The sequence below is a fragment of the Salmo trutta genome, chromosome 18 (assembly GCF_901001165.1).
Source record: "Salmo trutta chromosome 18, fSalTru1.1, whole genome shotgun sequence".
NCBI lineage: Eukaryota > Metazoa > Chordata > Actinopteri > Salmoniformes > Salmonidae > Salmo > Salmo trutta.
The window spans coordinates 34,559,671-34,587,234 of NC_042974.1; the positions used below are offsets into that span (position 1 = coordinate 34,559,671).

At 43.3% G+C, this 27,564-nt stretch overlaps 1 protein-coding gene across 2 annotated transcripts in view; it reads left to right on the top strand.

Moving 5' to 3' along the window:
• The window catches only part of LOC115153222 (SH3 and PX domain-containing protein 2A), a 107,409-nt gene that overhangs the window by 56,943 nt on the left and 22,902 nt on the right, over positions 1–27,564 (top strand). For both annotated transcript variants that reach the window (XM_029698433.1, XM_029698435.1), the window contains one exon: positions 14,202–14,330. In XM_029698433.1, coding sequence (XP_029554293.1) covers positions 14,202–14,330 — 129 coding nt within the window. The remainder of the gene's footprint in view (positions 1–14,201; positions 14,331–27,564) is intronic.

Here is a 27,564-nt window from a genome sequence, read left to right on the forward strand (position 1 = left end):
GCTTACAAGCAAAAATTTAAGCAGGAAGCACCAGTGGCTCGGTCTGAAAGAAGTGGTCAGATGAAGCAGATGCTAAACTACAGGACTGTTTTGCTATCACAGACTGGAACATGTTCCGGGATTCTTCCGATGGCATTGAGGAGTACACCACATCAGTCACTGGCTTTATCAATACGTGCATCGAGGACGTCGTTCCCACAGTGACTGTACGTACATACCTGTTACGTGAATTAAGTTATCAATGTTCTTAAACCGAACTTCAATTAAACTACTCAGTCTGCCCCCCAGAGGGTGTAAGATTCTGGTTGAATGAAGCAGACGGAGAGCCAGCTTACAATTGGTCAGAATGTTTATTTACGAGAGCTCTAAAATCCATACAATGTACAAAGCCTTTTATATTAACACACACACACCCAAATGAACTCGCATCAGTAGAGAACTCCACCCCGCTTTAGGCGGCTGTATTTTTCCACAGTACACATACATTCATTATCAAACCTTGCCACCTGTCTTCTAATCTCCTGCCAACTAAGCCGTTCCCAGGCCATTGTTTCTCTCCCTAACTTAGGGAGGCCTCTTCTCCTGTTCCTTTCCCAAGGTCGTCTTATCAACTCTGTCCTGCTCATTTTGAAGTGGTAACAGTGTCTTAGTCTTAAACAGTCTACTCACACACAGTATTGGATTATAGTTCTGAACATATTATTATAGCCTTATAATTGCTAATACATTTCAACAGGTTATATGGTTTCTGAGTGAAATCATTTAGTCAAACCTTTAATCATATAATTTCCATTACAATACCCCATCCAGAAGCCATGGATTACAGGCAACATTCGCACTGAGCTAAAGGGTAGAGCTGCCGCTTTCAAGGTGCGGGACTCTAACCCAGAAGCTTACAAGAAATCCCGCTATGACCTGCGACGAACAATCAAACAAGCAAAGCATCAATAAAGGGCTACGATTGAATCATACTACACCGGCTCCGACGCTTGTCTTATGTGGCAGGGCTTGCAAACTATTACAGACTACAAAGGGAAGCACAGCCACGAGTTGCCCAGTGACACGAGCCTACCAGACGAGCTAAATCACTTCAATGCTCGCTTCGAGGCAAGCAACACTGAGGCATGCATGCGAGCATCAGCTGTTCCAGACGACTGGGTGATCATGCTCTCTGTAGCCGACGTGAGTAAGACCTTTAAACAGGTCAACATACACAAGGCTGCGGGGCCAGACGGATTACCAGGACGTGTGCTCTGGGCATGTGCTGACCAACTGACAGGTGTCTTCACTGACATTTTCAACTTGTCCCTGATTGAGTCTGTAATACCAACATGTTTCAAGCAGACCACCATAGTCCCTGTGCCCAAGAACACAAAGGCAACCTGCCTAAATGACTGCAGACTCGTAGCACTCACATCCGTAGCCATGAAGTGCTTTGAAAGGTTGGTAATGGCGCACATCATCACCATTATCCCAGAAACCCTAGACCAACTCCAATTTGCATACCGCCCCAACAGATCCACAGATGATGCAATCTCTATTGCATTCCACACTGCCCTTTCCCACCTGGACAAAATGAACACTTATGTGAGAATGCTATTCATTGACTACAGCTCAACGTTCAACACCATAGTACCCTCAAAGCTCATCACGAAGCTAAGGAACCTGGGACTAAACACCTCCCTCTGCAACTGGATCCTGGACTTCCTGACAGGCCGCCCCAGGTGGTGAGGGTAGGTAGCAACACATCTGCCACGCTGATCCTCAACACTGGAGCTCCCCAGGGGTGCGTGCTTAGTCTCCTTCTGTACTCCCTGTTCACCCACGACTGCATGACCGGGCATGACTCCAACGCCATCATTAAGTTTGCAGACGACACAACAGTGGTAGGCCTGATCACCGACAACGACGAGACAGCCTATAGGGAGGAGGTCAGAGACCTGGCCGGGTGGTGCCAGAATTACAACCTATCCCTCAACGTAACCAAGACTAAGGAGATGATTGTGGACTACAGGAAAAGGAGGACCGAGCATGCCCCCATTCTCATCAACGGGGCTGTAGTGGAGCAGGTTGAGAGCTTCAAGTTCCTTGGTGTCCACATCAACAACAAACTAGAATGGTCCAAACACACCAAGACAGTTGTGAAGAGGGTACGACAAAGCCTATTCCCCCTCAGGAAACAATTTCTTTTGGCATGGGTCCTGAGATCCTCAAAAGGTTCTACAGCTGCAACATTGAGAGCATTCTGACTGGTTGCATCACTGCCTGATATGGCAATTGCTCGGCCTCCGACCGCAAGGCACTACAGAGGGTAGTGCGTACGGCCCAGTACATCACTGGGGCTAAGCTGCCTGCCATCCAGGACCTCTACACCAGGCGGTGTCAGAGGAAGGCCCTAAAAATTGTCAAAGACCCCAGCCAACCCAGTTATAGACTGTTCTCTCTACTACCGCGTGGCAAACGGTACCGGAGTGCCAAGTCTAGGACAAAAAGGCTTCTCAACAGTTTTTACCCCCAAGCCATAAGACTCCTGAACAGGTAATGAAATGGCTACCCCGACTATTTGCATTTTGTCCCGCCACCCGCCACCCACCACCCGCCAACCCCTCTTTTATGCTGCTGCTACTCTCTGTTTATCATATATGTATAGTTACTTTAACTATACGTTAATGTACATACTACCTCAATTGGGCCGACCAACCAGTGCTCCCGCACATTGGCTAACCAGGCTATCTGCATTGTGTCCCGCCACCCGCCACCCACCACCCGCCAACCCCTCTTTTATGCTACTGATACTCTCTGTTCATCATATTTGCATAGTCACTTTAACCATATCTACATGTACATACTACCTCAATCAGCCTGACTAACCAGTGTCTGTATGTAGCCTCACTAATTTTATAGCCTCACTACTGTATATAGCCGCGCTACTGTTATTTTTCACTGTCTTTTTACTGTTGTTTTATTTCTTTACTTACCTATTGTTCACCTAATACCTTTTTTGCACTATTGGTTAGAGCCTGTAAGTAAGCATTTCACTGTAAGGTTGTATTCGGCGCACGTGACAAATAAACTTTGATTTGAAATTGTATTTTATTTGCTGGCAGATTAGCAGTCAAAATGCTTTATATGCTGAAGCATACAATCCAGAGTGGGTTCCTGGCAGGCTGATCAGATTCAATAGCAGCCTCAGAGGCTGATAAATCAGGATGCTGCCTTGAAGGCTGTCTGCAATGAGTAAGCTGGTTCATATGTAAGGCTCCTTAAAGACAGCTTTCAATGCAGGATGGTGGAATCCCTCAATGGTGCTGCCCATGCTAAAACAACCTTTGGGCCACTAGAGGCCTCTATTGTTCTCTATGGTTGTTACCCCACTTAACCTCTTCCTTGTGGAAATGCTCCCATTTATGTTTTGTTAATCGAGGAGAAAGATAACATTTTAGTAAAATGCAAAGGCGGCATTGATCTCTTTGTCCAGAAACACTACATCAAACATGAACCAGGCCAACAGCACCAGTAATGAATGCCCTAACTACTGTCCCAATAAGGTACATCTCTAGGGCAGTGGTCACCAACTTTTTCTGAGTCAAGATCCCTTTCGCAGTCAAAAAGCAAGCCAAGATCTACCACTCATATTTTTTTGGATCATGACTTACAAAATGTAAATTAACCTAATCATTTTTTTTGTTTGTGCAGTAGGCCTAGTACATTATCACATCATATTGGCTATAATGCCTGGCCTGCCAATTATGTTCTTCTCAGACCATATTATATTTCAAAACTTGAGCTTTGATTACAAATGACATCAGTTGGTGTAGCACTTGCAAGGCACAGGTGAGCATTCATTTTCAAATAATTTGCTTTTTTATTTTACTGGACTGATGGTAACTGCATCAGATGATCATGGTGCTTTCAAGACAACTGGGAATGCTGAAAAAAGCTATGTCAAATCATGATGTCAGTGATCTTCAGTTCGGAAAGTCAAAGGTCTAGAAAGATGCCAGAGTTTCTGATTTGGAATTCTGAGTTGGATGACCGTTCAGGTTGTTCCTATGACCTGAGATAGCTAAATATTCCTCGATATTAAAAGAGACAAGACAAGCTGCTAATAATAATACAAATGCTGGGCTATCTATACACTTGGCTACTCATTCATTGCAGCTGCAGCGCGAATAGAAGTAGGGAGAAGTGTGTTTTATGTTTTGTAATAGTGTTGAATAAGAACAGGGTTGATAGTGCTGAATAAACAATTAAACATGAACTTACAGCTCTTTGCTGTATTCTTTGACAGTCTCTCTGTGGTCATGGTTTTAAAAGTTATTCAATCTTACGTAGGCTAGTATCAAACTTTGCTGTGGCCGGTGTCATGGAAGCTTTGTATGCATGGTGATTTGAGCTTTCCGATTGGCCAGCGCAGTATGCGCACTCGATTTAGCCACAGATCTACTGGTCAGCCGGGTAAGCAGAGTTTGTCTTTTCAGACAATGGTTCAAAATGGGAATACTTTGCTTACCCGGTGCTCTGGGCTTCTGAATAAAGTGCACCTACCGCAACAGCACAACAGGAATTTTAAAAAAGGAGCGCAAGCCTTTTATCACATCCGTTATCATTGGCTTTTCTACATAAATGTTTGGTGATTGACTAGGAATGCCATGAAGATTGACCACGGTCGACCAGTTGGTGACCACTGCTCTAGGGCATGTGCTTATTGGGCCATTATAATTAGACCCTGTCCAGAAGAAACCATAAAACCTCCTCCCTAGGCACTTGTGAAGATCTGAAACAACTTGATAGGTTTAAGCAATAGGGTGAATGCACTTTGAAGTAAATCTCAGCTCTGTTAAAAATGCACTCAAGAAAATATTTTATTGATCCAAGAAAATATTTTATTGATCAAAGTGGTTCGGGACTAAAATAGGTTAATATGCCCCATCCAACATTAGACAACTACACAGAAAGCCCTTCAATTAATGAAATAAGTAAATAAAATCATTAAATAAGAATAGTCAGATTAATTGATACCTGTCATGGACATGGTGGCATAGCAGGAAGAATGGCGTTGCATGAACCTAGAGGTCGTCGTGAGTTCAAATCCCAGGTGAGGAAATGTTACATAATAAATATTGAACATGCACAATGTAATCATGTTAACAGAGTGTACAAAACATTATGAACATCTGCTCTTTCCATGACATAGACTGACCAGGTAAAAGCTATGATACCTTATTTATGTCACCTGTTAAATCCACTTCAGTCAGTGTAGATCAGGGATTTCCAAACCTGTCCCTGGAGAGCTACCGTCCTGTAGGTTTTTCTCTCCTACCCTAATCTAGCACTCCTGATTCTAATAATTAGCTGGTTGATAAACTGAATCAGGTTAGTTAGAACCGGTTAGTTAGAGCTCTCCAGGAACAGGGTTGGAGACGACAGGTTAAAGAAGGATTTTTTAGCCTTGAGACAATTGAGACATGGATTGTGTATGTGTGCCATTCAGAGGATCAATGGGCAAGACAAAATATTTAAATGTTTTTGAACGAGGTATGTTAGTAGGTGCCAGGTCCACCGGTTTGAGTGTGTCAAGAACTGCAACGCTGCTGGGTTTTTCACACTCAACAGTTTCCTGTGTGTATCAAGAATGGTCCACCACCCAAAGAAGATCTAGCCAACTTGACGTTGGCGTCAACATGGGCCAGCATCCCTGTGGAAGGCTTTTGAAACCTTGTAGAGTCCATGCCCCGACCAATTTCTTTCTTTATTTAACCGTTATTTAACTAGGCAAGTCAGTTAAGAAAAAAATATTATTTACAATGACGGCCTACACCGGCCAAAACTGGACGACGCTGGGCCAATTGTGTGCCGCTCTATGGGACTCTCAATCCGGGACCGTTGTGATACAGCCTGAATTCAAACCAGGGTGTCTGTAGTGACACCTCTAGCACTGAGATGCAGTACCTTAGACCGCTGTGCCACTCAGGAGCCCAAATTGAGGCTGTTCTGAGGGCAAAAGGGGTGCAACTCAATATTAGGAAGGTGTTCCTAATGTTTTGTACACTCAGTGTAAATCTGTGAGGAGAGATGTAAACAGAAAGAGTGGCTAATAGGGATATTTAATTGAGGTATGCACGCAGGAAGGCACGCAGGTACCTTAGCAGGCAGGCACACACACACACATACTGTACCACATGTAAACACAGTAGTCTAGAGTCTAGACACTAAAGTTGTTGAGATTCTGAGATTCAAGGAAGGGTAGGGAAACTAATATCAATCATACACTACATGACCAAAAGCATGTGGACACCTGCTCATCAAACATCTCATTCCAAAATCATGGGCATTAATATGGTCCCCCCTTTGCTGCTACAACAGCCTCCACTCTTCTGGTAAGGCTTTCCACTAGATGTTGGAGCCTTGCTGCAGGGACTTGTTTTTATTTAGCCACAAGACCTTTAGTGAGGTTGGGCACTAATTTGGGTGATTAGGCCTGGCTCGCAGTCTGCGTTCCAATTCAACCCAAATGTGTTCGATGGGGTTGAGGTCAGGTATCTGTGCAGGCCAGTAAAGTTCTTCCACACCGACCTTGACAAAGCATTTTTGTATGGACCTTGCTTAGTGCACATTGTCATGTTGAAACAGGAAAGGATCTTCCCCAAACTGTTGCCACAAAGTTGGGGGCACTGAATTGTCTAGAATGTCATTGTATGCTGTTGCATTTACAGTGTGCACTATGCATTCGGGCAGGTAGCGTTCTCCTGGCACTGGCCTAACCCAGATTAGTCCGTCGGACTACCAGATGGTGAAGCATGATTCATCACTCCAGAAAACTTGGCACTTGACATTGCGTATGGTGAATTTTGGCTTGTGTGCAGCTGCTCGGGCGTGCAAACCCATTTTTTGAACCTCCCGATAAACAGTTATTGTGCTGACATTGCTTCCAGAGGCAGTTTGGTACTCGGTCGTGAGTGTTGCAACCAAGGAAAGATGATTTTTACGCGCTACACGCTTCAGCACTCGGTGGTCCCGTTCTGTAAGCTTGTGTGGCCTAACACTTCGCGGCTGAACCGTTGTTGCTCCAATCACTTCAATTTGATTGGAGCAGCTCTAGCAGGGCAGAAATTTGATGAACTGACATGTTGGAAAGATAGCCTCCTATGACGGTGCCACGTTGAAAGTCACTGAGCTCTCCACTAAGGCCATTCTACTGCCAATGTTTGTCTATGGAGATTGCATGGCTATGTGCTTGATTTTATACACTTGTCAGCAACGGGTTTGGTTGAAATAGCCGAATCCACTAATTTGAAGGACTGTCCACATACTTTTGTGTATATAGTGTATGTAATAAAAGCAACATTTATCTCAGTTTGTTGACCCTAGTGTGGCTACTACTTCTAGCACACTAAAACATACTCCTTCAATCTATCAAATACATTTTAGCTACTGCATCTAATTTGAATTGCTTCAGATGATGGAGTTGGAGAATACACACCCACTGTAAGTCACATGTGCGTACTAAAGCTACAGAGCTAGGAGAGACAATACACACACACACACACACACACACACAGTTTAAGTGGGAAGTTTACATACACCTTAGCCAAATACATTTAAACTCAGTTTTTCACAATTCCTGAAAATGTAATCCAAGTAAAACTTCCCTGTCATAGGTCAGTTAGGATCACCACTTTATTTTAAGAATGTGAAATCTCAGAATAATAGTAGAGGGAATTATTTCAGCTTTTATTTCTTTCATCACATTCCTAGTTTGTCAGAAGTTTACGTACACTCAATTAGTATTTAGTAGCATTGCCTTTAAATTGTTTAACTTGGGTCAAACAATAAGTTGGGTGAATTTTGGCCCATTCCTCCTGACAGAGCTGGTGTAACTGAGTCAGGTTTGTAGGCCTCCTTGTTTCCACATGCATTTTTAGTTCTGCCCACAAATTTTCTATAGGATTGAGGTCAGGGCTTTGTGATGGCCACTCCAATACCTTGACTTTGTTGTCCTTAAGCCATTTTGCCACAACTTTGAAAGTATGCTTAGGGTCATTGTCCATTTGGAAGACCCATTTGCGACCAAGCTTTAACTTCCTGACTGATGTCTTGAGATGTTGCTTCAATATATCCATATAATTTTCCTCCCTCATGAAGCCATCTATTTAGTGAAGTGCACCAGTCCCTCCTGCAGCAAAGCACCCCCACAACATGATGCTGCCACCCCCGTGCTTCACGGTTGGGATGGTGTTCTTCGGCTTGCAAGCCTCCCCCTTTTTCCTCCAAAAAATAATGATAGTCATTATAGCCAAAGAGTTCTATTTTTGTTTCATGAGACCAGAGGACATTTCTCCACAAAGTACGATCTTTGTCCCCATGTGCAGATGCAAAACGTAGTCTGGCTTTTTTTTATGGTGGTTTTGAAGCAGTGGCTTCCTTGCTGAGCAGCCTTTCAGGTTATGTCAGTATAGGACTCGTTTAACTGTGGATATAGATACTTTTGTACCTGTTTCCTCCAGCATCTTCAAAAGGTCCTTTGCTGTTGTTCTGGGATTGATTTGCACTTTTCGCACCAAAGTACGTTCATCTCCAGGAGACAGAATGCGTCTCCTTCCTGAGCGGCATGATGGCTGCGTGGTCCTATGGTGTTTATACTTGCGTACTATTGTTTGTGCAGATGAGCGTGGTACCTTAACGCTCCCAAGGATGAACCAGACTTGTGGAGGTCTGCAATTTTCTTTCTGAGATCTTGGCTAATTTCTTTTGATTTTCCCATGATGTCAAGCAAAGAGGCGCTAAGTTTGGTAGGCCTTGAAATACATCCACAGGTACACCTCTATTTAACTCAAATGATGTCAATTAGCCTATCAGAAGCTTTAAAGCCATGACATCATTTTCTGGAATTTTCCAAGATGTTTAAAGGCACAGTCAACTTAGTGAATGTAATCTTCTGACCCACTGGAATTGTGATACAGTGAATTATATGTGAAATAATCAGTCTGTAAACAATTGTTGTAAAAATTACTTGTGTCTTTGTCACGTCCTGACCAGTAAAAGGGGTTATTTGTCATTGTAGTTTGGTCAGGGTGTGGCAGGGGGTGTTTGTTTTGTGTGGTTTGTTGTTTTTGGTTCATGTTCTATATTTTCTATTTCTATGTGTATGTCTAGTTTTCAATTTCTATGTTGGGGTTTTGGCAATGACCTCCAATTAGAGGCAGCTGGTTGTCATTGTCTCTAATTGGAGGCCATATTTAGTTGTGTTTGTTTTCACTTGTGTTTTGTGGGTGGTTGTTTCCAGTATAGTCTGTGCACCTTATTGGACTGTTTTCGTCGTCAGTTTATTTTGTTTAAGTGTTTTCTTTCCCTCTCTGGGCCAGTGGGACGTTTGCGTCCCACCTAGTCAAGAGCCAGTGGAATCGCGTCGCGCGAAATACAAATACCTCATAAATGCTATAACTTCAATTTCTAAAACATATGACTATTTTACACCATTTTATACATACACCTCTCCTGAATCGAACCACGTTGTCCGATTTCAAAAAGGCTTTACAGCAAAAGTAAAACATTAGATTATGTTAGGAGAGTACCCAGCCCAAAATAATCACACTGCCATTTTCAAAGCAACTAGCATGCATCACAAATACCCAAAACACAGCTAAATGCAGCACTAACCTTTGACAATCTTCATCAGATGACACTCCTAGAACATCATGTTACACAATACATGCATTTTTTGTTCGACAAAGTTCATATTTATATATAAAAACAGCATTTTACATCGGCGCATGACATTCAGAAAATACTTTCCCTGAAATGCTTCCGGTGAATCAGCGCTACAATTTACAAAATTACTATTCGAAAACATTGGTAAATTATAATATTGTCATTCAAAGAATTATAGATTAACATCTCGTGAATGCAACCGCATTGCCAGATTTAAAAATAACTTTACTGGGAAATCACACTTTGCAATAAATGAGGTGCTATGCTCAGAAAAATAGGCTAGGCGATACAGGTTAGCGCCATCTTGGAACCATCTAAAATCAAATATACTATTGTAAATATTCCCTTACCTTTGATTATCTTCATCAGAAGGCACTTCCAGGAATCACAGGTCCACAACAAATGTAGTTTAGTTCGAAAAAGTTAATAGTTTATGTCCCAATAGCTCCTTCTTGTTAGCGCGTTCTGAAGGCTACTCATAATGTACGAGGCGCGCGGGACTTGTCGTCACGAATGTGCAATTTTTTTTTATTTACGTTCGTTCAAACATGTCAAACGTTGTATAACATAAATCTTTAGGGTCTTTTTCAATTAGAGCTTCAATAATATTCAAGGCGGACGATTGAATTGTCTTACTAAACGTTTCGGAATGAGAGGGTACCCATGGGCGCCCACGTCATAGTAGTAATGGCCCTCCCTCTATGACCAACTTTCCAGGCCTCTTGTTAGGTCAGTTTCTTCTGGAGAAGACTCAAACCACTTTGTAAAGACTGTTGACATCTAGTGGAAGCCTTAGGAAGTGCTAAATGAATCTTAACTCACGGTGTGTTTCATAGGCAAAGTGTTGAAGGTGATTCCACAAATCAGATTTCCACTTCCTGCATGGAATCTTCTCAGGTTTTGGCCTGCCATATGAGTTCTGTTATACTCACAGACACCATTCAAACAGTTTTAGAAACTTTAGAGTGTTTTCTATCCAACTAATTATATGCATATTCTAGTTAATGGGCAGGAGTAGTAACCAGATTAAATCGGGTACGTTTTTTATCCGGCCGTGCAAATACTGCCCCCTAGCCCCAACAAGAAGATGAGCACTTCACTGAGTTTTGGTCCAATCCTTACGACACCTATGACAGAACCACCCACCAAACAAGGACCAAGCAGCGGAAGAAGGAGCAGCAGGAGAGATATTTGGAGTCATGGATGTGGGAGGAGATCCTTGATGGCAAGGGTCCATGGAGCCAGGCTGGGAAGTACCGGCGACTGAAGGAGGAACTGGAGGCAGCAAAGGCAGAACGACGTTTCTGGGAGAGGAGAGTAAGGGAGCAACATGAGGCTGAGAGGCATCCCCCCCAAAAAATTGTGGGGGGCACACGGGGAGTTGGGCAGAGTCAAAGTGGAGACCTGAGCCAACTCCCCGTGCTTATTATGGAGAGCGACAGATCAAGCAAGCACCTTGTTACGCAGAAATGCGCACGGTGTCGCCCATACGCACGCACAGTCCGGTACGGCCAATAAGGGCTCCGCAGCGTTGCCGGGCTAGAGATGGCCGGCAGCCAGGAAGAAGTGTGCCGGCACAACGGACCTGGTCTCCAGTGCATCTCCTCGGCCCAGTTTACCTTGCGCCTGCTCTACGCACGGCAGCTCTCATTCCCCAGCACAGCCCAGTTCGCCCTGTGCCAGCGCTCCGCCCGTGCTGGGCTACAGTGACTATCCAGCCAGGACGGGTTGTGCAGGCCATGCGCTCCAGACCTCCAGTGCGTCTCCAAGACCCAGTGTACCCTGTGCCTGTTCCTGCTCCTCGCACTAGCCCTGAGGTGCGTGTTACTAGGCTGGCGCCTCCAAAGCCATCAGACCTCTAGTGCGCCTGCCCAGTCCAGTACGTCCTGTTCCTGCTCTCCGTACTAGCCCTGCGGTGCGTGTCACTAGCCTGGCGCCTCCAAAGCCAACCCAACGCATCAGACCTCCAGTGCGCCTGCCCAGTCCAGTACGTCCTGTTCCTCCTCCCCGCACAAGCCCTGAGGTGTGTGTTACTAGTCTGGCGCCTCCTATGCCAGTCCCACACATCAGGCCTCCAGCGACGCTCCTCAGCCCTGAGCCTCCAGCGACGCTCCTCAGCCCTGAGCCTCCAGCGACGCTCCTCAGCCCTGAGTCTCCAGCGACGCTCCTCAGCCCTGAGTCTCCAGCGACGCTCCTCAACCCTGAGTCTCCAGCGACGCTCCTCAGCCCTGAGCCCTGACAGGCAGAATGTACCGAGCAGTATGTTTAAAATACTAGCACGCAGTTCAGACACACATGGAAACCCCACAAGACATACAACCAGAGGTCTCTTCACAGTCCCCAAGTCCAGAACAGACCATGGGAGGCACACAGTACTACATAGAGCCATGACTACAACTTTACTAGTTGGCAGGTTATTATTTTGGATGCTATTGAAGCTGAGCTCATCCGGATGAGTTATTAGTGCTTTGACATTTGTGATACCTGCCCCTCAGCATAGAATGGGAACATAATCCTAATTTACGTAAATGTTCATCTTTAGTCTGAAAGCTGTCGTCAGGTCCTCTCTTTTTACTCAATCAATTCTTATCTAATAGTATTTATTGGACTGGAATCATGCTATTTTCCATCGTGTGAGATAGAGCTCTCTGTACAATGTTCCAGACACTGAGTTTACCACAGGTTGAATAATGTTTTCATTTGGACGTGGTTGGCTTCATCTAGTTTATAACATTTGTTTTGTAGACATTTCTCTTGATTATGTGATACGGTAACTCAGCTAATTCATTTATTTTTCACTAAATACTGTAATTTATCTCAGCTAAGAGAGAAACATTACATTGACAATGAGTACCACAGAGCATTTGTGCTGTATCCTCCATCTTAGTATCCATATACTTGAACTGTCTGTTGGCAGTTAAACTATAAATTATTACTCAGGCAAGCCTTGAAGCAGCTTGGAATTTAGACCAAAGGATATCCTGGTTTTGAATCCGGATACATAGTATGTGTTGTATACTGTGTTCTTATGTGATCTGTGAATCATTTCTCTCCTCTCCGTTTTATGAAACTCTGTGGCCAGTCTCAGCAGTGTCTGATTCTAGGGTACAGCTGACATATGTTAGTTCTGCTGCTAAACTGGGTTGTCTCAGTTCATTCTAGGCTGCAGCTGGAGATGTTTTGGAGTGACTTTTTAAGGTTTAGTGTGCAGTGGTAGGTGGTTGAATTTGTTTTGAAGATGTAGTTTATTTACTGTTTTAAATTCATGCAACAGGTGCTTTGTTTTTGAAAATGAGAAACATCCCCAATGATCTTTGTGTTTTCTCCTTTTGATGTTAAGGTTATGGCTTGGCTTTTTGTACAATACCAGTCCATGTATATTTAAGTGTGCTTTACTCTTTGCAAACTGGTTTATGTTCTGAAATTCATATCATAACATCACTACCATGTAATGCAACATGGACTGCACAGTTTGTATAAAAGACAGATACAGTAGATATATGAAGAAAAATAAATGTTTGTGATCACAGCATAATAAGAGCCACCTCATCTATAATACTGACACATTCTTGGATGTTTGATCAATGTACTCCACTGGACAAAAACTGATTAAATCAACGTTGTTTCCACATAAAAAAAAGCCATCAACGTAAGTGAACTTCATAACCCCAACTTTTAACCTAATCCAATTACATTATTATTATTTATATTTGACGTTGAATTCACATTAGTTGACAACTAAACAAAATGTAAGTCAAGACTCGATGATGAACTGACGTCTGTGCCCAGTGGAATGGTCCTGCTGAATAACATTGTCAAAACTAAGTCATTGCTGGTGCTAATATGGTTAACCTAGCGAGGCCAGGAAAGAAGCTTTCCATTGGCAATACTAAATGAAAGTCCTGTGCTCTAGTGTTTCACAGCAGCCGAGGCCCGGCCTCCTGAGCTCAACTCCAGCCCACTCATCTGGTTCTATTTAAGGCCTTCAGTGTCGACTCTTATGATTGGTGTACACAACCCCCCCTACTCTTCCTCCAGCTCCTGCCCCAACAAGGAGAAGGAGGCTTTTTAACAGACTGTTTATTTTCCAGGGGAAATTGTTCCTTTCTCCCGCTCCACTGTTCTATCGACAACCGGCTGCTGCTCCTGCTCTTTCTTTCTCTTTCTCTCTATTGCTTTCCTCTCCATCCATTCCTATTTTTCTATCTCAAGTATAGACTATGGATGAGGCCCCCCAACAGCTTAGAATGGATTCTCTTCAGCAAGCAGCTTGATGTATTTTGGGAGACTTTCAGTTTAATAGGCGTTCCTTTTTGACACTCCAGCTATATGGCCAGACTCTTGGGAAAATGCACAGAGCCCAGCGTGTGTTCCCATTGGCTGAGGTCTACTGACAAATTGGCCTATGGCGCAGAGGGTGCCCGGCGGTCGCTCTCGCGGACCCATGACCGGGAGCTGGCTGACAGCATGTTTTTTCCCATCAACCCCAGGTTTGGATGGTGCCAATCCTATGCTACTGGAGCAGTACATGGTGGTGGCCAACTATGAGAAGCAGGAGCCGGCGGAAATCAGCCTGCAGGCCGGCAAACTGGTAGACGTCATCGATAAGAGCGAGAGTGGTGAGTGACCAACCTACACACACACGCATGCATGCAGGCACACATGCGCGCACACATACAGTGATGCAAACCTATTCATGCACACTTTCCGGCCAGCATCCACATGAGAATTCCCATTTTCACCTCTCAGTCTGGGGTCCGGTCTTTTCTTCATCCCCAATAGTTCCCCTTCTTCCTCCCTTCTTCCCCCCCCCCTTTATGTCCACAGCCTTCAAACTGTGCCTTAGCCCTGGAGGCTCACTTTGGCCTGCAGAGAGGCCTGTTTTTTCCCCTTGTTGGTTTAGGCCGGGGCCAGAATGTTGCCTTTTGTAGGAGGAATGTCTCCCAGACTCCTATATTAATTATCCAGCTCACTTTAATAGAAAGACGGAGAGACATGCTGGATTTACATATGCCAGCTGCACGGGGTCCTGAGTCAGCTGTTTAACCTCTGAAAATGGAGTGCTAGGAGCTGATCCTCAAAAGGAACTGAAAATAATCTTCATCTGGCCCTTGTTGAGATTCATTAAATTTGGCTTTTTCACAGTGAAGGGTGATAATTGTTACACAGAGCTTAGTCTATTGACTGTTATGCATATCATGCCCTCCAGTAGAAACAATGAAATTATCTACTCTTTATAAAGTCCTGTATACATATGTTGATGGTCTTACTTGATATGTCAGGTTTACTTTTGCCTATACACTTTGACCCAGTTAAGACTCACTAACTCTTGCACTACAACATACAAACACACCTCACCATTAACTGAACCACAGTTTTAGCTGACGCAGCATAAGGAAATCTGTCTAGTTTTCCTTTCCCTTCAGTAGAATGAAATAAGAAGTTTTGTCATATCCATCTCCAAAGCCTCTAGAGCGAGAGACAGGCTTAGTAACAGAGGTTGACGTCCTGGCTTAAATGGTGTTCCCAGACAGTAAAGCAGTAATGGGACTCATATGTTCTTCAAAGAGGAGGGGAAACAGTGATCAGCAAAGCAAATTGACTTAGGTTTCACATTGGGTATGAGTAAAACCCCATGCCATAGAGGCCTAAAGGAAGAGAGTCAATTGACTCAGACTGCTTTGAAGTGTCTGTACCCACCCTTTGAGTTCTTCCGTTTATTTTTCCTTCTTGGTCCAGTTGGATTTGGTCCCACTAGGGAGTCACGTTGAGGCAGATTTCCAAACACCTTGAAGTCCTTCTGCCCGAGGCCTTGACTTGAGTCCTTTCCACCATAATAAGCATGGAGCTTGATGGATGATGCTGGTGACTGGGCTATTGAAGGCTGCAGTACATTTAGATGACTACAGAGTAAATATGTCACTGGTCAGAGAGTTCACCCACCTGCAAGTCTAACTGAATCATTGTCTGATTCATAGGTATACAACCAGTAGTGTATAGATGGCATTTGGCATCAACAACTCAAGCACTGTAGGCAGGGGACTCCCAAGTATTGCAGAGGTAGCTAACTCAAAACCCATCAGAGCACTGTCTGAAGCCTGTAGTGTTCAACATAACAGTTAGCATTAGCTGAAGCCTGTAGTGTTCAACAGAATGGTTAGCATTAGCTGAAGCCTGTAGTGTTCAACAGAATGGCTAGCATTAGCTGAAGCCTGTAATGTTCAGCAGAATGGTTAGCATTAGCTGAAGCCTGTTGTGTTCAACAGTATGGTTAGTATTAGCTGAAGCATGTATTGTTCATCAGAATGGTTAACATTAGCTAAAGCCTGTGGTGTTCATCAAATCAAATCAAACCAAATGTATTTATATAGCCCTTCTTACATCAGTTGATATATCAAAGTGCTGTACAGAAACCCAGCCTAAAACCCCAAACAGCAAGCAATGCAGGTGTAGAAGCATGGTGGCGAGGAAAAACTCCCTAGAAAGGCCAAAACCTAGGAAGAAACCTAGAGAGGAACCAGGCTATGAGGGGTGGCCAGTCCTCTGCTGGCTGTGCCAGGTGGAGATTATAACAGAACATGGCCAAGATGTTAAAATGTTCATAAATGACCAGCATGGTCAAATAATAGTAATCACAGTGAACAGGTCAGGGTTCCATAGCCGCCGGCAGAACAGTTGAAACTGGAGCAGCAGCACGGCCAGGTGGACTGGGGACAACAAGGAGTCATCATGCCAGGTAGTCGTGAGGCATGGTCCTAGGGCTCAAGTCCTCCATGAGAGAGCATACTTAAATTCACACAGGACACCGGATAAGACAGGAGAAATACATATAACAGATATAACCATTAATCAGAATGGTTAGCATTAGCTGAAGCCTGCAGTGCTCATCAGAATGGCTAGCACTAGCTGAATACTGCAGTGTTCATCAGAATGGTTAGCATTAGCTAAGGCAAATTTCCTTACCTTGGATTAGATAATATACTTCTGACAGGGGCTTTGAATCTAAGTCAGTTCATGTAGGCACGTTCAGCTATCTTAGCTTTCCATGTCCCTTTCCAGGCTAAGCCATTATTTTCATTTGCACTGGTTTGTTGATACCCCTTTTGCATATTGGCCTTCAGTCAGTGTCATAGTTGATGATAATTCATGTTTTGGTGAGAGGGTGCTCCTGGTTATTAGATCAGGTACTGTACCTTGTAAATAAACATAACTCAGAATGGCAACGTGTGTTGTGGATTCGCTCTGCACAGATGTATTTTTATTTTGATATTTATATTATACAATTCTTGTAAAAGGGCAGGAATGCTGCACTGCCAGGACTCATCAAAGACAGAGAAATTGGGCAAGATCTATATTTTTGGTTATGTCATTTTCACAGAGTTGCATAAAAATCAGCTGCCACTTTTAAGGATACTCAAAAGCAGTGTTCCATAAATGTTTTATCCCTGATGCCCTTGCAGTTTCTTGTATTTGTTTGATTGCAATCCCTCTGTATATTTTCACTACTGAGTTAGGTCAGAGCTTGCCAGAGAGAGACACTGACTTTGGAGAGGAGAGGAGTGTGGGCCAGGGAGAGAGTCAGGGGGAATATGGAAAAAGCCCTTTCCTGCCAAAGTTAGCGGTTCAGAGAAGTTGGTTCATTATAATGGCTTAATGGATCCTCCAGGATGCCTCCTCAACTTACAGTGTGTTAAAGATATGCTAACCAGGGCTAAGCTAAGATAGCACACCACTTTTTAACCTTTACTTAACCAGGTGGGTCAATTAAGAACAATCTTTTTATTTGTGTACAGTTGAACTTTTCTTGTTATCGAAATGCATAGGAAAAGTAAAACATTTGCCATCACATTTCCTTCTAGAGGTATGCTACCTACTCTACACCTCAAGGGCAATGTTAGGCTAGCCTTGCCCAGTCCAACCCAGATAATATCCCTCTAAATCTCTTCTGACCAGTGTACGTTTACACTGCTCAAATCCTAGATCGGCTTTTTAAATTGTAATTTGCCAAATTAACTCCAGGAATGTCTGTGTCGGAGAGGGAAGCAGCTTGGGTCTGTCTGCCCCCCAGGCTCCCCATAGCTCCCCTGTACCACCCTGCATGTGTGTCCGTCTATAAACCAATAGCCTGCGTCAGTCAGTGGTGAATTCTGGGAACACTTTGTATGGTATTTTAGGCTTAAATGTTAAGGCTGTGTCCCAATTATTTTCCTTGTCTCTCTTCTCTTGTCTCCCTTCATTCTTGATGGAAAATGGATACGTTGAGGAGGTACTCGATGGGTTTCCAACATGTATTTCTCTCTGCGCTTAAATCCTCTCAGATACTGTAGATCAGTGTTCATGAGGAAGGGGAGATGTGAATAAGGAGCTGTTTAACACCATTGGGAAACAAGCTTATGCTATGGCCGGACGATGGACATGAACCAATGGATTCGTGAGTTGCCTCTCATTTAGGAATAACAATTAAAGTTAAATAGCATTTTAGAGGGTTGTGCTATCAGATACTCCAGGATTTTGCGCCCCACACACGCCATCTGTGCTGCCTAGAGCATAGGGCTGCAGAAGTACGTAGCTTTAGAAAGGTCAGCACACATTCTAGAGGGGATCCTTTCACATTCTAGGGGGCTGCATTGGCTGTTCCTTAGGTCAACATTAGTACTTTTTCGCCTCCCAATCTTAACAGAACCATCGCTGGAAATTGTACCCAGTATTTTATGAAAACTGGAAGTGAATGTATTGAACTTTATATATTTCCCCTCTTTTATACTGTATACAGTGTTTATAAATACAAAAACTTGAAATTAATGGGGTTTTCTCCTGCAGTGCTTTCCAGTGGGATCAGATATCTCCAGTAGTGCTGAGGCTCAGCATTCCACATCATCTTAAGCCCAGAGAAATGCCTGTCACGCTAAAGGTTATAATCTTCATATCACATCTGTAGCATAAGCTAATATTTCAAAGACTGACCCCAAAACACAAAAATTGTTTTAGTAAGTAACACTTGTGTTTTAGTAGCAGTTAAAGACAGGCTATTTGATTCAATGTGAGACTTTGGATATCTATAAATAAAATACATGCAGCACAGTAGAGCCTGAGGCACCTCAATCCTGTGTTAAAACATTGCATATTGTAGTTTAGATGAGTACATATGGTATACATTCACAGTAAGAAAATCTAAAGTTGCTGGCCTGTTCGCATTTTTGTCTTGAGCAATAAATGTGTTGTTGATTACAGTAAAATGGAGGCTGGAGTGTTGAACCTGATATAGTATTTCCAGACATCAGGTACTGTAGGGGAGACAAATAGGGCTCAGGCCCTCCTCAACAGATAGGTTCCTCTATTTTACCCTCACTCTTAGAAAGAGACAGGGGCAGAGGGGATATGAGTAAAGCTTTATCACTTTGAAGTCTGAGCCAAACATCTGTTCACTTGCTCCACTTTTTCCTTTCAAGGAATATCCATCCTTACTGTAGCAGTACCACTTTACTTTTCACCCTAGAGCCACATTATGACACACATGGCTTACATAATAATCATTGTTTTTTATGATTCGTTTTCTCTGTAAACAAAACAAATACACTTTTTTTTCCAGAAGTGTTTTAAGTCTTTTTGGCTGTGTAAATGAGACTGACGTCAACATTTCATCCAGGCATTGAAAGCCTAATTAGATAGTTGGCAACCACATCCTTTAATTTAGTACATCCAGTGTAAACTCTGTTGGCTATGTCAAAAATGAACTTACAACATTTATTTGTCTTGTCCTGAGTTGTATCATGGTTTCTTTGCAGTACAATCACAGATGTTGTTTTGTATTGTTTGCAGTGAATTTGGGACATTTAAGTATGGTTTTTGTGGTAATGCAAGACCACCACCAGATAGCTGTGGGTTTGACACTGTTGTCTCACTATTGTTTCACTATTGTCTCATTATTGTCTCACTGAACCACTGACCTAAAGGAGAGGGCACAGAACTTACTGTAGCACAACTCAGCGAGGAGATGAGGAGAAAAGCACTGCATGGACCTGAACATAAACATTATGAAATGACTCCTAATAGTGAGTGTTGTTTGTTATGTTTATCTGTCACTGAACCATTTGCAATGGATCCTTGCAATTTCCCCTAAAAGCTAGTTCTTGAGAACTACAGTATAGAAGGGAAATAATATTTACTTCATCCATTACTTCCTCAGCACAGCTAAAGACGCAGGCTTGAGACACAGTTGATAAAGATTCGTACAGCTGCAGGAGACACAGACACAGATGAGGATGTTGATGGAGATGACAGACAAATGGTAGATAGACAGACACAGATAAAGACACAGATGTAGGTGTAGTCGTATAATGTCTCTCCACTTCCTCCGCGTTGGGTCCAGTCCCAGCCCTGCTGGTCAATGTATCAAATTGTACATAATACACAAAAAAATGCACATGCATATATACACACACACACACACATCCTGGGATACGGAAAACATGCATATCTCACCTTTCAACAGCTGTATGTCTACTCAGTTCCAAATTTTCATACATGTCACCAAATCATTTTCAGGGGGTTCATCTTTAAATTTATGTTTCTGTGTGATGGTATTTTGCCAAAACACCTTTCATTTGGTCTAGAAAATGCAACAAGAACAGTTGTAGCACTGGTATATTAACATTTATTCATTAATGAAAGACCAGAGACAAATTCTCAGATTTTCTTTTTTTTTTTCAGGTTCTCTGTAATTCACGCCTGTGTGTTATAAACCTGCATTGGCAAGGAAACATACTTGTATTGCCTCTTTTGAGGTGCAGTGAACTCAGCCTAAGCCCCAACCATATGAGAACAAGGTTGAAAAATAAAGTAGAGGCAGTCATAGCCATCAATAACAGAGTGTATTTACTCAAACGTCTTAAGGGACAGACACGCAGGCATGTACATTTTAGTCATTTAGCAACTGCTAATATCCAAAGCGACTTACAGGAGCAATTAGGGTTAAGAGCCTTGCTCAAGGGCATATTGACAGATTTTTTCGACTTGTCGGCTCGGGGATTCAAACCAGCAACCTTTTGGTTCCTGGCCCAACGCTCTTAACTGCTCTTAACTGCTAGACTACATGCCTGTTTGCCGGCCAAGAGTACTTAGCACCTCTGAACAGATTGCCAGCTATAATTTGCAAACCAATTCTACGTATAGAATTGCATGTAAATGTCGGACACCCACTGGTGAGTGGTCCCTAAAACACACCGCAGCGAATGAACGGTAGATGAACAGCAGATCGACATTCGGTGGGGTGTGTGGCTGCCTTATTAAAGTGGCCATTATGTATATTCAAATGTCTAACTTTCAAATGTGCTTTCAGGTAAGGTATCACATTCCTATACCTTATTCCCATATTTCCCATTTTAGCTAGCATCGACTTGGTACTGATACCCTATGTATATAGCCAAGTTATTGTTATTTATTGTGTATTTATTACTTGTATTATTACATGTTATTACTTTTCTATTATTTATCTATTTTCTCTCTCTCTGCATTGTTGGGAAGGGCCCGTAAGTAAGCATTTCACTGTTAGTCTACACCTGTTGTTTACGAAGCATGTGACTAATAAAATTTGATTTGTGAAGTGACAATAACTTTAGCCAGCCAACAGAGAGGAAGAGGCGAAGCCATGGATTTTTTCCTAATATAGCTGTCTAGCCGGGTGGGTAGCAGACTGAGGCTAATATTACAGTTCTGTCATCATCGGCATTCTGGGAATACTTGTTCTATGTGGCATAGTGACACGGCAACAGTCAGAGGACTGGTGGGGGTTACGTTAATGTCAAAAGTTAACCGCACTCTCGTGACCAAAGAATGCTAGCTAGCTTTTTTAGAAAGAAATCGTACATTTGAGAGGGAATTCTCACAAATAAAATGTTGCAATCCATTTTATAAGCGCATTAACACACTCCAGACTCTGCGTTGCCAGGGAAGTGCTGCACACCTCAGCAGTTGAAAGGCTCCAGTCCAAAGTACTGTAGACATTTATTTTAGCTCTCCATTTAATTTATTGGCACCGGGCTTGTATGAAGCCACAGCCTTGGTGTAAAAATTTAACACATTACATGGCTTGTTAGGGCCTTGAGCCTTTGCCAATGAGGGGGCACAGGGCCAGATCCAGCAAGACCTTCTAGTATGTAGACCCACACAAAGTCAATCTAAAGTAACATTTAAAACTGCTGATGAATCATGTGTGATTGCATTTCCAATGAACCCTCCAGTCTTCTTAATGGGGGATGTGAAGAGCTGTCGGCCATCTTGGATTTTGCTTTCCACAACAAATAGAGCATTCGTGGAGCGCCACATCACAGAGAAGGTTTGCAAGGGTTTATTTGTAATACATTTTTTGTGATATCCAATTGTTAGTTACAGTCTTGTCCCATCCCTGCAACTCCAGTACGGACTCGGAGAAGCGAAGGTCGAGAGCCATGCATCCTCCGAAAGACAACACTGCCAAGCTGCACTGCTTCTTGACAAACCGCTTGCTTAACCCAGAAGCCAGCCGCACCAATGTGTCGGAGGAAACGCCATACAACTGGTGACCGTGTCAGTATGCATGCGCCCGGCCAGCCACAGGAGTCGCTAGAGCGCGATGGGACAAGGACATCCCGGCCAGCCAAACCCTACCCTAACTCAGACATCGCTGGGCCAATTGTGCTTCCGCCTCATGGGTCTGCGACCCAGGCCGGGATCAAACCCGGGTCTGTAGTGAAGCCTCAAGCACTGCGATGCAGTGCCTAAGACTGCTGCTCCACTCAGAAGGCCGTTTTCGAGGGGTTTTGTCATTTCACTCTCCTGCAGAGAAACAGCCATGACTTCTCCAGAGCTAGGCGACAGAGAAATGGTGTTGAAAAGCCTGTGGCAGCAGCCAAGGGGCTGGTTTTTCAAAAAGTTATCTGATTGGATTACCCCTATTGGATAGGATTTAATGTTAGAATTGAGTTTTTTAAAACTGAAAAATGGAATTCTATTCCTCCGGATATGGACCTTACCCTATCCAGATTCTGATCCTGATAGGGATAAGGATTTGGTAATCAATCTGATCTTTATTCAGGAATTGTAGGTGATTAGGATTGTTTTGATCCCAAAAATCATGAATATTTTGATCCCACTAGAAGGGTGGATTCAAGGTGGATTTGGAAAGGTGAAAGGCACTACAACCAATAAATGTCAATGTAACTAAGATGAGGAGGATTAAAAAAATGTTATTACATCTAAAATCCAAAGGTTAATTATGTTAAATTGACTGCAGTATAGGTATGTGGTAAATTGTTATGTTAAGTGTCAAATGCATTTACTTAATTATTAGTGATATGCAGGCTCTATTATTTTTTTTCAAGGTACCTTTATTCATGTATAGTGAACAAAAATCTTAATGCAATATGCAACAATTTCAAAGATTACAGTTCATATAAGGAAATCAGTCAATTGAAAGAAATTCATTAGGCCTTAATCTATGGATTTCACATGACTGGGCAGGGGCACAGCCAAGCCCACCCACTCGGGGAGCAAGGCCCAGCCAATCAGAATGAATTTTCCCCCAGAAAAAGGACTTATTACAGATAAATATTCCTCAGCAACCCCCCCCCCCCCCCCAACTCTCTTCAGACGATCCCGCAAGTTAAAAAGCCAGATGTGGAGGTCCTGGGCTCGCGTGGTTACACATGTTCTGCAGTTATGAGGCCGATGGACGTTCTGCCAAATTCGCTAAAACAACATTGGAGTCAGGTTATGGTTCTCAGGCAACAGCTCTGGTGGACATTCCTGCAGTCAGCATGCCGATTGCACACTCCCTCAAAACTTGTGACACCTGTGGCATTGTGTGACATAACTGCAGATTTTAAAGTGGCCTTTTATTGTCCCCAGAACAAGGTGCACCTGTGTAATGACCATGCTGTTTAATCAGCTTCTTGATATGCCACACCTGTCTGGTGGATGGCTTATCTGGTCAAGGAGAAATTCTCACTAACAAGGATGTAAACAAAGTTGTGCACAAAATCTGAAATACGATTTTTGTGCATATGGAAAATTGCTGGGATTTTTTTCTTTATCTCATGAAACATGTGACCAACACTTTACATGTTGCGTTTATATTTTTGTTTCCCAGGGTTGAAGTAGTATCACAACCTGTCCAGTAGATGACCTGTTTAAATCACTGAAAAACTGGATTCTGTGATCTTGATATTGTGGTATCTGGATCAGAATGATCCCATCCGATTATTTTCTGGGAAAAAAACGGCTTTTAAACAGCCAGATTTATCTGATCCTGTTAGAAAAAAAGAGGATTACTAAATCCAACTAATTCTGACCCCCCCCAAAAAAGTTTTGAAAAACCTGACTGTCTTATTGGCTAAACAAAATGTAATATAAGTCGCCCAGTAGATGGCAATACAGAGACCTATCCAAAGCACAACGTCTGAATTCTGTGATCTTGATTTTGCGATATCTGATCCTATCTGATTATTTTCTGGAAAAAAAACGGCTCAAAAACAGCCAGATCGATCTGATCCTGGATCCTGGATATCATGAAATAGGATTACAGAATCCGGATCATCCTGATCCCCCCCCCCCCCCAAAAAAAAATATGTTTTGAAAAACCAGTGCAACATTTTTAATAGCGATCAAGGTGTTAGATTACTGTCTGTAGCCATTCAGGCACTGAAAACACTGGTCTGTGTATTATTTCACATCCACTCCGTGAGTGACCGCATGACTCAGAAATTGACTCAAACGTGCCAAGTGAAGCATGAAATGACTCACAAGGCCTTGCAACGTACATCTCACTGTTAATCTAATAATCATTTATACCCATGCACTTCAAACTTCAATATTTTCTTACTTTATTTTTCAGATGAAGCTGTCCTGTGTATGCTCAATACTGTATCTTTCACCCAGACCTTTGTCTAGAATCCAATTGATTGAATAATGCAGTCATATCCCAAGGAATTCAATCATATCAAGCAAGACGATGATAATGGAGATTTGAGTTACTGTACCAGTTACGTCCCACCGATTTCAGGGGTAACGAGGCTAAATTGAGATTTAAATCATCACAAGGACATCCAAAACCACACTGTCCTCCCTTTGATGCTGTTGGCTTTAAGGCTAGAATGGCGCTGCAGAGATGTATAGCTGCCGTCTAACGAGTTCCTGACCAATTCTGCTGTTTTGTGTGATTTCCTATGACCGAAAACAGCTTCTGGACATCAGAACAGTGATCACTAACCTTGATTTGGATAAAGATTTGTACTTCAACGAGTCAACAGCTGTGGATGTACTGCTCATTCCGGACCAGGCCCTAATCCCCGGGATTCGAAAGAGGAAGAGGAGACGCAAGAGAGGCAAACGAGCGAGCTCCCTGATGAGACTAAGACGGCGAGTAAGTAAACACTCCCCCCACCCTCCATTCTTTTGGCGAACATACAATCACTAGAGAACAAGCTGGACAAGCACCGTTCGAGACTATCCTATCAACGGGACCTGAATAATTTTAATATTCTATGTTTCTCGGAGTCATGGCTGAACATGGTTAATATACATTTAGCAGTTTTTTATGTATTGTCAAGACCAAACGGCAGTTTCAGTTAAGGTTAAGGGGGAGGTGTGTGTCTCTTTGTTAACAACATCTAGTGTGCCATCTTTATTGTTAAGAAAGTCTCAAGGTTTTGCCCACCTGAGTTAGAATACCTCATGATAAGCTGCAGACCATACTATTTACATTTACCAAGAGAGTTTTGATCTATATTTTGTAGCTGTCTATTTACCACCACAAACAGATGTTGGCACTAAGGCTGCACTCAACGAGCTATACAGGGCCAAAAGCATACAAGAAAATGCACATCCAGAAGCAGTGCTTCTAGTTGCGAGTGTTTTCAATGCAGGGAAACTGAAATCTGTCTTACCTAATGTTTTATCAGTATGTCACCTGTGGAAATAGAGGTGAAAAAACTCTAGGTCACCTTAACTCCACACACAGAAATGCATACAAAGCTATCCCTTGCCCTCCATTTGACAAATCTGACCATAACTCAATCCTTCTCATTCCTGCTTACAAGCAAAAACTCAAACAGAAAGTACCAGTGACGCATTCAATACGGAAGGGGTCTGATGAAGCTACAGGACTATTTCGCTAGCACAGACTGGAATATGTTCTGGGATTTATCCGATGACATTTAGAAGTTTAGAACATCAGTAATCTTCTTCATTAATAAGTGCATTGATGATGTCATCCCCACAGTGGCCATACGTACATATCCCAACCAGAAGCCATGGATTATAAGCAACATTCGCACTGAGTTAAAGGCTAGAGCTGCAGCTTTCAAGGAGCGGGACTCTAATCCGGACGCTTATAAGAAATCCCGCTACGATCGCTGACGAGTCATCAAACAGTCAAAACCTCAATACAGGTTTGAATCCTACCACACCGGCTCTGATGATTGTCGGATGTGGCAGGGCTTCCAAACTATCACAGATTACAAAGGGAAACCCATCTGCAAGCTGCCCAGTGACGCGAGCCTACCAGATGAGCTAAATTCATTCTATGCTTGCGAGGCAAGCAACACTGAACCAAGACCTTTAAACAGGTTAACATTCACAAGGCTGCAGGGCCAGATGGTTTACCAGGATGCGTACTCAAGTTGGCAAGTGTCTTCACTGACATTTTCAACCTGTCCCTGACCAAATCTGTAATACCAAAATGTTTGAAGCAGACCACTATAGTCCCTGTGCCCAAGAATGCCAAGTTAACCTGTCTAAATGACTATCGCCCGTAGCACTCACATCTGGAGCCATGAAATGCTTTGAAAAGCTGGTCATGGCTCACATCAACAAAATCATTCCAGACACCCTGGACCCAATCCAATTCACATTCTGCCCCAACAGATCCACAGGTGACACAATCTCTATTACATTTCACACTGCCCTCTTTCACCTGTACAAGAGGAACACCGACGTGAGAATGCTGTTCAACACCAGCGGGGACAGACAGCTCAGAATTCAACACCATTGGCCTCCAAGCTCACTAAGCTCAGGACCCTGGGACTGAACACCTCCCTCTGCAACTGGATCCTGGACTTTCTGACTGACCGCCCCCAGGTGGTGAGGGTATGCAACAACACATCCACCACTCTGACCCTCAACCCGGGGGCCCCTCAGGGGCACGCTTAGTCTCCTTCTGCACTCCCTGTTCACCTACGTCTGTGTGGCCTCGATTGACTCAAACACCATCATTAAGTTTGCTGATGACACGACAGTGGTTAGCCTGATCACAGACGATGAGACAGTCTATAGTGAGGAGGTCAGTGACCTGGCAGTGTGGTGCCAGGACAACAACATTTCCCTGAACGTCAGCAAGACAAAGGAGCTAATCGTGGACTTCAAGAGACGGAGGGACGAATATTCCCCCATCCACATTAACGGGCTGTAGTGGAGCGGGTTGAGAGCTTCAAGTTCCTCTGTGTCCACATCACTAAGAAATGTTCATGGTCCACACACACCAACACAGTTGTAAAGAATGCACCACAACGCCTCTTCCCTCTCACGAGGCTGAAAAGGTTTGGCATGGGTCCTCAGATCCTCAAAAAGTTATACAGCACCATTGAGAGCATGTTGACTGGATGCATCACCTCCTGGCGCAATAGAGGGTAGTGTATACTAGAGATTGACACAAGAGGGAAAATTCATTCCTGTCCCCTCTTGTCCTGTCAATTTGTTTCCTGTACTGTCCCGATCCCGCAACATTTATATAACCCTGTAACTTTCCTGTCCCATCCCGATAAAAATCACCCCCTTCCCGTTCTAATTTTTAACGCTCGGAAATCAGAAATTTTTCCTCTG